A 13,496-nucleotide genomic window follows, 5' to 3' on the forward strand; every position below is an offset into this window, starting at 1 on the left:
GCTCCAGGTGAGGCTGCACTAGTGCAGAGCAGAGCAGGACAATCACCTCCTTTGCCAGCAGGATGGGTCTGTGGGGTTTTGTGCTGAAATGGTACATTTTTTTTGTTTCTATACTGTCTTTTCCCTCTCTCCCCTTTAGGTCGATGAGGTAATGCTCACCCTGAAACAAGCCTTTAGCACTGCTGCAGCTCTGCAAAATGCCAAGACGCAGATTAAACTGTGTGAGGCCTGCCCTATGCATTCATTGCACAAACTTTGTGAAAGAATTGAAGGTAGAGGCTGAGTTGATCTTCTAATTGTACTTTTTTCTGATTATTCTAGAAGAATTTCACAATATCTGTTAATTTTAATTATGTCAACCATGTGCTTTCAACTTGAACAGTGTTAAGACAGAAAAGTAATGATATTGCAGCCGAATGTAGTGTAAATCATGTGCAGGTGATAACAGTAATGATATTGCAACTGAATATAGTATAGCTTGTGTTATAAAAACATACTTTCTCATTATTGCATCTGTCTTAAACATTAAACAGCAGAAAACCCCACCAGTTCGTATGTTTGTTTTTTTTTTTTTTCTGAAGATGCATGCTTTCAGAATGGGTCGTAAAAAGGCGGTTGTGATCAAAAAGGGTCTTGCTTTCTCATGTATTTGTTCTTTTCTGTGTGGGGTTGTTTTTTCCTTCTTTGTGTTTATTCTCTTACACACTTCAAAACCTAGTTCTATTATGGGAAATAAACTATTAAGTTGAAAGATTAACATAGAAAGTTAAGGCAACTACGTGGCTTCAAATCTGAATACACAAGCCTTTGTAGTTTCTCTGGAAGTGAGGTGTGCCAGAACACATACAAAAGTATTATGAAGTAGAAATTTTTAAGAAAAGTTAGTAGCAGGATCCTATTTTTATAGTCACTCCACTGTGTCTCCTTTTGAAGTGTTGTATGCAAAAAAGTCACTCAAATATGTTATACTAGTCTTTTATCTTCTGGTCGGTTGATGATGGTGCTCATAATTGCCAGTTTTCCAGTGCATTAAAAGTCACTATTGCTACTTACCTCCCTCTGGTGGATGAAAAGCAAAGTATAAAATCTTAGTGGAGTGAAATTCTGTTAGCTTGTGACTGGTATTTTCCGGGTTTACAACAGATATTCAGAAGTGATAAAGCTTACCTGGGAAAGTCTTCTGTCAGTGAAAAACTATAGGGGCTGCTGTATAAGGCAGTGTAAGTACCTTGAATACACAGGTACTTACAAGCCTGGGATAAGTATCCAGTATCAAAATAAAATTTCTTCTAGGGTAACAACTTGAGTACAGTAATAGTAGTTTCATAAACTTCATACTTAGCAACTGAAAGACTTATTTTCATGTCCCTTCCTTTTTCTTCATCTGCTTTGTTTAGAGTCTAGAAGTTTATCATAACCAAACCCAGGGCTTCATGACTTGGAAAAGCTAGATCTATTCTGATTACGATTCTCTGCCCATTATTGGATGGAAAAAATATATATCTTGATCTGATTCTCAGGGTTGTTTTCCTCGCAGTTTCTGTAGCTTCCTAGAACAAGCCCTGTGAGCACATGTGCGCTTTATTGAACATCAGAAATTCTTTGCTTTATTTTTATGGCTTTTACGCTGCTCTTGCTTTTAAAAATGTCTTCAGTTCTCTGGTATGACCTATACCCTACCCCTTATATGTGTAGAAATTCATCTAAACTTTTCAATTAAAAACATCTGAATACTTCTGACTATCTTGTGCGTTATCTTTCCAGTTACAGCCCTGATCTGTTCCTCTCTTTGTTCTCTCTCATACAGTTTTCAGGCTTCTGTCTTGGTGACCTCTTGGTACTAGGACAGAAGACATCAGTGGGGTAGGGAGCACAAGCTATTACACAGGAGCCAGCCACTTAGCTGCTGCTAGTTCTGTTTTTACTGCTAAAGAAAGGAGACAAAACCATGTGGTTCCGCAAAACCTCAAGTATTTTGTGTCATGGATACTGCAGTTATACCACTGCCATACGTTAAACTTTTGCAAACTCAAATGCAGGATATACTTTCTACCATAATTTTATGAAAGTTTTTTTGAGAGATCATTTGAGAATCTAGAAGCTTTATGTTCCTTTCTTTTCTCAGGGCTCTACCCACCAAGAGCCAAACTTGTTATTCAGAGGCATCTGTCGACATTAAGTGATAATGAGCAAGCGGACATTTTTGAACGTGTTCAGGTAATACATTAGATGCTGTTGTCTCAAATTTGAGAAAGAGCATGATAAAATGAACTGGATATTTTTTCTTTTGATTGTTTTGTTACGTAGTTGATCTAGAATTTATTATTGTTCCACAAAACTTCACACTGAAATAGCATGCTCCAACCTATCCTCATGTGTGATACACTGCTGTCAGAAGTTTTTGTTCCCAGGTCTGCTGAGAGGTTCTGTGTTCATACTCGGTATTTTTTTTTTTCTGAGCTTAGTTCTTCACCTGTAAATGCGTTTCCCTACTTGAAAGTGATGTGGGAATGAGTTGAGAGCAGGTGAGACATGTGGGTATCAAAGAGGTGGTCTATATTTGCAGCAGATCTCTTTTGACTTATTCTGAGGCAAGAGCTGTAAGCAGGTATACTCAAGCAGATGAAGTTTACAAATAATTTAGGCTTCCAAAGGCTGCACTTCTCTCTGGCTGCCTTGAAGAAGGGAATTCCTCTGTCATTTGTATGTTCCTTATTCCATTTGTAAGGCTATGCAATGGTAGACAACCTTAGGAAACAAAATGTGTGTGCGTGAGGCTCCGTCCCCTCCGCAGCCTGTAATATTCTCCATATGGAAAGTTTTGGTCAATTTTGCTCAGAAGCATGAGGGCACACAGACAGTGGTGCAATTTGACACACTTAGAGTTCACTCTGACATTTGGCATGACAATATATTATATATATATTAACTTCAAAGATTAGATACATATGGAAGGGAAAATAAGCAAATCATGACTTGAAAGACAACTTTTTGTGTTTTCTTTGCTGTTACTGACAGAAAATGAAGCCTGAGAACGACCAGGAAGAAAATGAACTTGTGATCTTACATCTGCGCCAACTCTGTGAATCTAAGCAGAAAACGCACATTCACATTGGTGAAGCACCATCGGTAAAGCTTATTTTTAGCTTATTTTTGTATTATTCCTCTTCTTTCTTCACCCTATTCAAATGCAACCTCGAATACTAGCAAGGCCACTGCTAGAGGTCATCAGGAGTAGCTGAAGCTTGATGTTGTAATTCAGAGAGGACTATGAAAGCAAAGGAATTTGATTTGATTTACACTGGCATGCTTGGTTTGTGGCTTTTTGTTTGGTTGTTTTTTTGTTTTGTTTATTTATTTAAAGGTTGGGGGGCAGGAAGGGAGGGAAGACAGACAACCAGTTATTTTCAGGTCTAGATTTCCTTACAGTGTGAGGATACGTCTTCTGTCTTTTTCCTTCCTCCTTGATCCCTGCTCCCAAACAGTCATTTCTAGGGGAAACAGGGATGAAGAGGGGCCATTGTTTTCAGTTTAAACTACAAACTTATCTAGCGAAGGAAATGAGAAACAGTATTGTTAAATTGATACAATTTTACAAGGTAGTCTTCAGGGATGAAATGTGCCTTTAACTGTGGGGTTTTTTGTGGGTTTGTTTTTTTTTGGGGGGGGGGGGGAGGAGGTAGGGTGCTTGGGGTTATTTGGTTTGTTTGGGGTTTCTTGTTTGTGTGGGTTTTTTTGTTTCTTTGTTTTAGATAAAGGCCAAGGTTATGTTGTTTATTACGTAACTTTGTTCAGCTCTAGTCTTTGGAGGTCTGCAATTGCAAAAAGAATTGCCAAAGCTAAATGATGTCCTTGCTCATTTCAACAGACCATTTCTAACAGTGCGATTCCAGAAAGCACTACCAGTGGTGGCAGGTTTAAACTTGATGTTCTGAAAAACAAGGCCAAGAAATCCTTGACTAGCTCTCTGGAAAATATCTTCTCAAGGGTAAGATTAACAACTGATTGTCAGCAGCTCTCCCAGATATCCCTGACAGTAAAGACCTATCAGATTTTTTTTGTTTGTTTCTGACCTCAGTCTGTTAAATACTTAATGAAGTGATATCCCTGTTCTGAAATCTGAGGGTTATAGCTGGGTTGGTTGTGATTTAACTGTGCTAGAAAATTTATGATAAGACCATACATACAGAGAGGACAAAAAGCAACTTTTTCTGCGTAATGAATGTTCCTTGTAGGTGATGAGTTAGCTGACCATTATGAGATGCATTACTTCAGAATAAAAAGAAATAATCAGGATTGCTGTATGATCCCATAAAGAGACACGTTATCTTTTTTTGAAAGTGGGACTAAATGTGCCTGCATAAACTGGAAATCTTTTGGTTCTGACAAGTAATGCCATACTTCTCACAGCTAAAATTATTCATATTGGTCACTAAGAATCTTTAGAAAGTAGTAACAAGTTGTTCTTTAGCAGGGAAAAAAAAAAAAAAACAAAACAAAACCACAATAGATTTATTAAAAAAAAGTGAGTTATTCTTCATTGCTAGCCAGGTATGATGTGGAATTGCAGACAATTCCTGGAGCTCTCTTATGTTACATAAGCTTTTAAAGAAGTCTGAACTTCAAGTTTTGCTTACTGTCCCCTGCTCAGCAGGGAGAGACCTGAAAGCAGAGAAGAGGCATCTGGAGGAGTTATCTGAAGAAGGCTGGTGCTGGGATCCAGAATGTTGTTACAGAGAATGTGTGATGAGCTGTGAATACTGGATGGCAAGGGCTAAATATAATTTGAGTAGTGAAATTAAGTTCCTTCTGCTACTAATTTTAAAAGTACCATGCTAAATCAAGACCCGAGTTGCACTTGGGTATGTCATAAAGTAACCTTCAAACGTAGAATGCCACAGATGTTCCCTATAAAGGATGCAAAATATTATTTGCCAGGGAGAATCCTTAGAACTATTTGTACTTAAGGTTAGGCATGAATTTGACTTAGGACTGAAGCTAGCATTAAAACTCTCCTGGTCAGATCTGGCCTGTGTTGTGTAGCAAGTTTTACACACTGGGGAGTTAGTCTGAAGAGAGAGAGAGAGCCCGCATGAAAGAGAGCGATGACAGTCAGAAGATCTTTTAGCCGTCTGGAATATCATGAAATGGTGACAGCTACAGTCATGCCTGTGATGAGCCTGTTTTCTTTTCCACATCTAAAGGACATGTGACTGGACATCTAGCTCTGATGGGGGGGTCACTAACCCTGCGGTGGTTGTGGAACCAGGTGTACATCACTGGGAATAGCCCAGTAAAGCAGCCCTGTCATATACAGGCAACGCTAGTGCTCTGATCATGTCAAGGAAGAATAATTTGGATGAAGTGCACTGCTTAAATTGAAGAGCTTCTGAAGGGAAATTGCTTATATATTCTTATTTTTATGTAGTGTTGTTCCTTCTCACCAGGGCCACTGTGACATGCTGCATCTTACAGTATAAGGATCTATACAGTCCATGGTTGAGTTCAGGAGACTGGATTGGGGCCGTTTTAAGTTTGCTATTTATGCAACAGACTTGCTGTTGTGAGGAAGTTTCTATCATCTTAAACTTGAAACTGCAAGAGATCAGGAACAGCAGCATGTTGTAGTGAATCATGATAACATGTAGGTGTTCATCCCTGCAGACCCATTTAGAGGTTACACAATGCAAGAGTGTGAAAAGTAATATACAGTGCACCACTTATTATTTGGTTAAAGCAGGTATATATGATAAGTGTCTCTGTGCGTGTATATGGTGGTATATGCATACATGTGCTATACAATGACTGTTTCAATAGTTCTTATTCTTCATCAGGCTGTTACAACAAGCCTAGTGGATCATGGCTAATTCCTAAAGGTATTTAGGCCCCAAATACCTAGTGGTGTGGTGGGTTTTCCCCTCCTTAAACCAGCTGCACATCACACGGTATTGATGTGATGGGATGCTAATCATTGCATGACTTCTCATCTTTATTCTAAAGTATATTTAGAGACTGGGAAAAAAATAACTTTTTTTTTTTTTCCCCAATTGCATTCAGCATCTTTGTGTAGATAAAAAGATTTAAGTAAAAAGTAAAAGTCCGTATACGTGGGGGAGAGATGTACACAGCCTCAAATCTTGGCAAAATTAGAAATAAGTAGTAACCAGATATATAGGAACACTTTAAGTGGATGACTTCTTAGCTAGATAAGTATCATCACGTGACATTTTAAGCTACTTGAAGTAGTAGCTGCTCACTGCTTGCTTTAGGAAAGATGCTGGGTTCAGTGCTCTGGCTTCCCTTAGTCCCAGAGGAATGTCACTTTTTCACTTGTTTGTTTTTGCTGGACTGATCTTATTTTTGTCAGGTTTGAACTGAAAACAGGCTGTGGCTTCCTAACGAGGTAGCTCAGAAAAATAAATATAACCTCTGTTTGACCTTATGAACAGATTGGCTTCAGCCCATGCTGCACTAACCTCTTCTGTTCTTTTTTCTGAATCAAAAAGCCCTTCTTACAGTGCCAAAAGTGTATGTTTTTAAAGCTAGTGAGAAACTTCCAAGTTATCCTTTGCTCTTGTTTTATCGTGAGGGTCAGTGAAGAGATGCTTCAGGCAGAGAGTATTCATTGGTAATGAGCTTAAACAGGATAATGTACTTAAAGGGCACTCTGACTCTTGGAAATAAACCTCACCAGGAAAAAGTAGGCTAAATAAATACTGCTGATATTGACAAAACTCCCCCTGTAGTTGCAAGCATACTAAGAGGAGCTCTACCTGTAGTTTTCCTAAAACCTAGTCTGTTTTTCCCTTGGTAAAGTACTGAAAGCAACTTAATCAGCAATTGGAAGTGTCCAACAGCACTTAGCATCCATGTTTCATGGGAGTCAGTTAGGAGCGGCTCTGTCGCCTCTTCCTCTCAAACCAGGTGTCTGTTAATAATTTTAGCAAGGATCTGCTAATGCTAATTTCTTGCAAATTTGCCTCAGGGTTATCTGCATTATAAACGAAAAATCTTATTTGTATCTGGTACTGTTTCACTGGATTTGCAGCCAGAGAATGTTTTTTCCCAGTTTTAGTGCTTTTATTAGTTATACTGAGGTGGAATTAATTTGTCTGAAATGTGTAGATTCAGAGTAAACTCTTTATTTAGATTGTAGTATGTTCAAATGCATCCGTTAGCTGCAGTACTGAAGTCTGGAGCTTTTTGAACTCAGCTGTTTAAGCCAACTCAGCTATTTTACTGAAATGGATCAAGAAATACTCAGTTACTTCAGTCAACAGAGCTGCAGGTTTGATTGCCAGCTAAAGACGTCGCTCCTTGTAAAATCCCGTGCTTGCCCCACGATCTGTGGTGTTCTGTCAAACATATCACGTGCCTGAACCGTCCTGTGTTCACCTGCACAGCTGTTGCCGTCTTTGCTTAACCTTCAGAAAAAAAAAAAATAAAGAAGAAAAAGAGACCAGATTGAATCACTCGCCCTTTTTCTTGCAGGGAGCCAACAGAATGCGAGGCCGCCTTGGAAGTGTGGACAGCTTTGAGCGCTGCAACAGCCTTGCCTCTGACAAAGTACGTAAGGAGCTTAGTTAAAATTGGCACGTTTTCACGCGCGGGTGTTAATGAAGCGTAAACGTAGCACCCCACTTCAATTTGAAGGAAGGAGCACAAAGCACATGAATTTACAAAACTCAAATAAGAGTTTCCACTGAGAGCTGGAGGGTGTAAGAAGGCTGGCATGTATGTTGACTTGAAGTTTCAGCTTCAGTGTATTGTTGGATTGCCAGTTGTTATTTTTTTTTCCTCCGTTTCCCTAGCTTTTACAAAAAGCAGGGAATTTCTGGTGAGCTTCTGCTTTGTTTTGCTGAAGTAATTAACAAAGGTCATCTCTCGACAAAAGGAAGTGTTCTGAAGGTGAAGAATAATTTCTGTAAGTAATAGTTGCTTTGGGGAAGTAAGGATTTTTGACCTAAAACCAGCTGTTGGGGATGCTGCATGGGGGCGAGGGGGTGGAACTCTGTTCACTTTCTTTTTGTTTCCTGTTTGTAATGTTTCGCCTCACGTGAGGATTGGTTGCTGGTTTTCCCATGAGGTGAAGATTCTGTTATGGTTTTCCTGCTACAGTTGCTCGTAAACTAGCTGTGTAATAACAGTCTCTCTTCCAGGATATCGCTGTGACGGTACAGGAAGTATGTTCATGATATGTCGAGGAAACCAGCTAAAAGCAGTTTCCCCAGTCTTTTCAATTCCTGTGTTTTCCTGAAAGAGCCACAAGTCCAGTAGCTGGAATGTCGATCCCTGTGAGAGGGTACCTAGAGTAATTAGTATGTTGCTTGTGTTTTGTATGTAGTTTTATTTCTCCTTCCTCTTTTTTTTTTTTTTTTTTTTTAAAGAAGGGCGCTGCTGGTTCGGAATACGTTCTCAAAGGATGTCTGGTTTTGGTGATAATTAGCATACAATAGGCCGTGACCAAGAAGGGGAGAGGCTTTGGTGCCCCGATGCGCGACACGCGGGGTTAGGGTGAGCCCCGGCGGAGCGCAGGGCAGGAGGCCTCACTCAGCTGCCGCTTCCTTCCAGGACGCTTCGCCGGGTGATTCCCCACCAGCTACCCCTCCGGCATCCCCTGTGTCCTCAGGCTGGCAGCCTTTTCCTGAGGAAGACTCAGACTCCCCCCAGTTCAGGAGGCGAGCTCACACCTTCAGCCACCCGCCGTCCAGCGCCAGGCGGAGGATCACCTTCCAGAACGGCAGGTCTCAGAGCGTCCGGTCCCCGCTGCTGCGGCAGAGCTGCCTCGAGGTGACAAGGTGAGTCAGGATGTTGCCCACCCCACACGTCCACCATCTCCTGCCATTTCGGTACACGAGCCTCACTCTTGTTCCTGCTTGTGGAAGCTGTTTCTGTGCTGCTCAGGGTTTTATTTATTTACTTTCAGCCTGTCTTCTCTGCCTGAGAAGTTTTGTTGCTTTGCAGTAACTCACTAATCTCTGAATTAGTGACTTGGGGTAAGTGTCAATCCAGCGAATTGATCATCAGGCTGGATGCTGGTGCCAGTCTGTTTATTTATTTGTCACCCCTGAGCTGAACCTTTTTGGCAGTGTTGGTCAAACCTGTTGGAAAAGATGTCCTCACCGCTTTTAATGGCAGAGACGATAGCCTGACGGTTTTACGCCAGGATGAAAAAGGCACTGACAAGCTTCAAGCGTCAGTCGCTGTGTTAGCCGAACTCCCAGAGAGCGTGACCAGAATTAAAACTAAAGTCTAAAGAAAGGACTTAGGCATTAAACACCTCCACTGAACTGTGAGGCTTGCAGTTTCCCTGTTTGCTTTTTTCCGAAGCTTCCCTCTGTAACTTCTTTCCCCTTCCTTTTTGGAGACTCTCCAGCTATTAACATGTGGAATAACTTCAGGAGTTCCTTCACTCAGTCAGAAGAGGTCCCCACAGCTCATTGTGGGCCTCTTTGGTTGCACTTTCTTTCTCTGCCTCCATTCTGACTATCTGCAGTAAGTGACCATCCAAACTCTAAAACCTTTACAAGATTCAGGTCCAGATGAGCTCAATTTTTCCTGTCGGAGGAGCACTTTTTCCAAACTACTCGTCTGTTTCAGTGCTTGGTTGTAATTATGCCTTTTGCGGGCTCTTTCTAAAAATGTTTTAAAATAACAATTTATTGCCTATTTGATGTCTAGATTAAAATACCAGAGTGAATGCTGCACCAGCTTGTAGAGAAAGGCAAAAATGTTTTCCCTGTTTAGGAGAATGGAAGGGGTTGAAGGGTAAGAAACTAGCCTTGAAATACCCTTGTTTCATTGTGTTTCTGAAGAGATAAATAATGTGTTTTTTACTGAGATAAACTTTGGTGGTTGTTTTTTTTTTCCTTGTTTTTCTTCTTTTTCTTTTTTTTTTCCCCACTGACCATGTTGTATGCAAACAGGAAACTCTGACAGTTCAAACTGAAGGATTTGCTGACTTCACTTATTTGTAATAACTTTTAAGAAGTCACTGATTAAGTGGCATCATCAGCAGATTTTCAGTCAAAACAGTTTGTAGCAACTTGGGTCTAGGCTGAGATTTTTCCTTCTCTTCTACTGGGTATTAATGAATAATGCTAAGTAAAAAAACCAATTTTTATGTCCCCTTGATATTTGTTACTATTATTAAGTAATAGTTAACTGTGTAGTAGGACTACCTTTCTTGGCTTAAACTCTTCACAAAAATTGATCAAAAAATATTGATTTAAATAATCTTTACTTTCTAATGTGTTTTAGCAATACATGTTATTGACAAGAGCAAGAGAAAACTGAAGGGAAGAAACAAGGTGGTTCATGTTACTGGAAGCAGGTTTCTAAGGATATTTTCTGAATGTTTCAGAGATTCTTTTTCTGAATTTGCTTTGAGAAGAAATAAAGCTAGAGAAATAAGATGGTATCCCTGTTCTGCAGTGTCATTGAAATGTTTCTTGAAAGAAGTCAGCTGTAACAGCAAAATCAATATCAGGGAAGCCGCCCAGTGGTGCACTTGGTACATTTTATCTTCTGGGAAACAGGGTTACTATAAGCCAAGATGAAGTATTTGGCCAGTATCTTTAACCTGGATGTTTTGTTGTTGTATCCAAACCCATGCTGACCCATCTGCTATGTTCTCTTGTTGCCTGCACAGCCCTGTTGTCGGGGTTCGGCGCGCTCTCAATGAGAGTGAATCTGCGTCACCTGGTCTCCCCTCCTCTGTCTCTGCCCCTTCTTTCCTGAAAAGCTTTTACCAGGGCTCAGGAAGGTTGCTCCAGCCCTCAGAAGGTGACCTCTCCAAGAGGTGAGAGCATTGTCTCCTGCTTAGTTCCTCAGTTCCACCAGCTTAACAACAAGATTTCTAGTGCAATGCAGCACACGGGATCTCTCCCACTCTGCTTTGTGCTCCTGCATTTCTAACACACTTCCTAAGTACTTGATGCAAAGAAAATTTAAAATTTAAAAATAGAGGCTTCTGTACTGTCATCTAGTAGCTGTGACCTATTTCCGTTGCAGCGTTGCAAATCTGTCCTGTTGGTTTGTCACTTGAAATGCAGTGGTTTTCAGGAGTGTCATGCCGATTTAATGCTTCCTCTGCTGAATGCAAACCAGCATGTGTTGCTGTGGTCATTGGCATGTGAAAGTAACAGAAGAGCGATGTGAAGAGTGTACAGTACTAATGTGGGGTGCCTGTGCATGAGGAAGGGGAAATGCCAAGTTGATACTAGATGTGATATATTTAGAGAGAACTGAAAAATAACTTGCAATTGAAGAAGAGCGAGGAAGAAATGAAGATACAAGAAGGGCTTTCTGACATCAGTGTGAAACATGAAGTATTTGGATGGAAGTCACACTTCATTTTACTGTAACAACAGGCTCTCCTTCAGGAGAGTGCTTGAGGAAACTGCAGATGGGTTATTTTTCTGAAGTAGTGAATAAGGTGGAGCATTAGTTTTGAACTCAAAGAGTTTTTGCCAGTTGCTTGCCTTTTTAAATTTCTCTTCTGTCAATGAAAGCTCCTTTTTTCTTTATCAGACTGTCCTTGTTCACTGAATTATACTTGTGTTTCTGGTACTCTTCATCTCTGAGAGTGGCTTTTCCCCAGTCATTCCCAATGGAAACCTGTGGAGTTGTGGAAGGTTCTTTTGTGACTCTTTCTCCCTTCAAAAATAACAGTAGACTGCATTCTTACCAAAAACAAGTGTTGATGAAGTCTGGATTCCAGGTGTGTTAGGACTCTAGTACATGGGGATTTCAGTTTTGTGAGATGAGTGTGGAAGATTTTTGGAGAGCATGAAGAAATTTTTTCACCTTGTGGGATGCAGTTTAATTAAACACAGGTTAGTTTATCATCCCCATTTAGGGTAGACTGTGGGAAATTATGTAAATATACAAACTAATGTGAGAGGCAGTTGACCTAAAGGTGGCTTTGAGGAACAGTTTAGGTTACTCATCTCTAAAAAGATATAGATTAAAATAAATACAAAGTACATATCATCTCCTTAAGCATGCTGTATCCTACCTTGGTTTCACTGACGTTTACAGTGTCTCTTTCTGACTTCTAATCTGTAATTGGTGTATAGCATGCATCTAAAAACTACTGTAAACCCAATTACAAAACACCTAGTGGGAAATTTCTACATTTTAGGTCCTTCCAGCAGAATAAACCTGTGTATAAATGGAATAAGGTAAGACATTCTTACAGGAAGGTGACTCCATAGCCTTAGTGGCAGGATCACTGCTGCCTGTTGTACCCTCCCCCATTCCCCCCAGTCCCACAGTTTTTAAGAAGTAAACATTAAGTTGTCTAGATTCACTTTCTAATAGGGGGATATTGTAAACTAATCATTACTTAAGTTTAGAACATCTTTCCAAAACCAGTTTTAGAAATATTTCGCAGTTTTGAAGAGTGAGTCACTTTAAGCTGACCCCACCTTTCTACCCACATTGCACTGGAGAAATATTCTTTATCGTCTGACTTCCCATGTCATGTAGCTTTGAGGTAACATGTGATGCAGCCGGCAGCTTTTCTTGGTGTTCTGGTGAACTTTGATGTGCAGAAGCAGAGCCAGTTTCAGTCTGAATTAATTTAGAAAGATGTTTGATTTGTAGCAGTCAGATGGGCCTATGCAAATACACTAAGCCGGGGTCAGCGGGGGAGCTGGGTGTTAAAAAGCAGCTCTGCTTATTATGTACGTGTCTTTATGTGTTTGCTGCTGTATAGGAGGTGATTCTGATCTATGTTTACATCATATTTGACATATGGTATCAGTTTCTGAATTTGTGACTAGGACGTTGGAGATACAGTGGCTCTCACCTGATTGTAGATATCTTCATCTCATCAAAGGAGAGAAGTTGCTGTTTCTGCAGCATGGTTGCTCTCATCCTAAGGTGATTTTCTTTAATATTCTGACATTTGCAGAGCTGATCCTGCCTACTTATCCACATTCCATGTGTTATCCACATTGCCATTTGTGCCTGTCACTGGGAACATACTCATTTAGAGAGCGTGAATCGTGCCCTAAAAGACTCTTGACCTTCAGTAAAAAGGAAGCCTCAGTTGACTTATTAGAATTTAAATGGCTGTGCTGGGGTTACCTAAAGCCAGGAGAAAAAAAACTGTTCTCCAGATAGGTTCGGTATGGTGAAAGACATCTCTTTTTTCCCAGTGTTTGTGGAGCAGCTGATCTTTTGGGGTTTAATTCAGATGATCACTGCTGTAATGCTTCATGTGGAAGGCAGAAAACACTGACACATTTTCTGCTTTAAGGAATGAAGTTGGGCATCAACACAATATTAATATGTGCCTTCAGAATGTTTTTATTGCATTGTGGGTTAATTTGTCTAGAGACAAGTCTAGGGTGGAAACAGTTCACGTAATCTTGACTTTTGGCAGGTGTTGTACAGCATTTAATACCAAATGCAAGCACATATAAGGATTAAAAAAAAATCCTGTCAACATGGAGGTAAACTAACAGGAATTTGAGAGCATAGTGTGG

The 13,496-nt window shown here is 40.3% G+C and overlaps 1 protein-coding gene across 2 annotated transcripts in view; it reads left to right on the forward strand.

The window, feature by feature from the left end:
- Positions 1-13,496, forward strand: part of TBC1D4 (TBC1 domain family member 4) — a 111,848-nt gene that overhangs the window by 72,913 nt on the left and 25,439 nt on the right. The window contains exons 5-11 of one of the 2 annotated variants that reach the window (XM_082049551.1): positions 140-272; positions 2,126-2,217; positions 3,019-3,129; positions 3,869-3,988; positions 7,492-7,566; positions 8,572-8,798; positions 10,652-10,801. In XM_082049551.1, coding sequence (XP_081905677.1) covers positions 140-272; positions 2,126-2,217; positions 3,019-3,129; positions 3,869-3,988; positions 7,492-7,566; positions 8,572-8,798; positions 10,652-10,801 — 908 coding nt within the window. The remainder of the gene's footprint in view (positions 1-139; positions 273-2,125; positions 2,218-3,018; positions 3,130-3,868; positions 3,989-7,491; positions 7,567-8,571; positions 8,799-10,651; positions 10,802-13,496) is intronic. The other variant, XM_082049552.1, reaches the window with a different exon arrangement.

The sequence above is a fragment of the Streptopelia decaocto genome (assembly GCF_964273445.1).
Source record: "Streptopelia decaocto genome assembly, chromosome: 1".
NCBI classification, from domain to species: Eukaryota; Metazoa; Chordata; class Aves; order Columbiformes; family Columbidae; genus Streptopelia; species Streptopelia decaocto.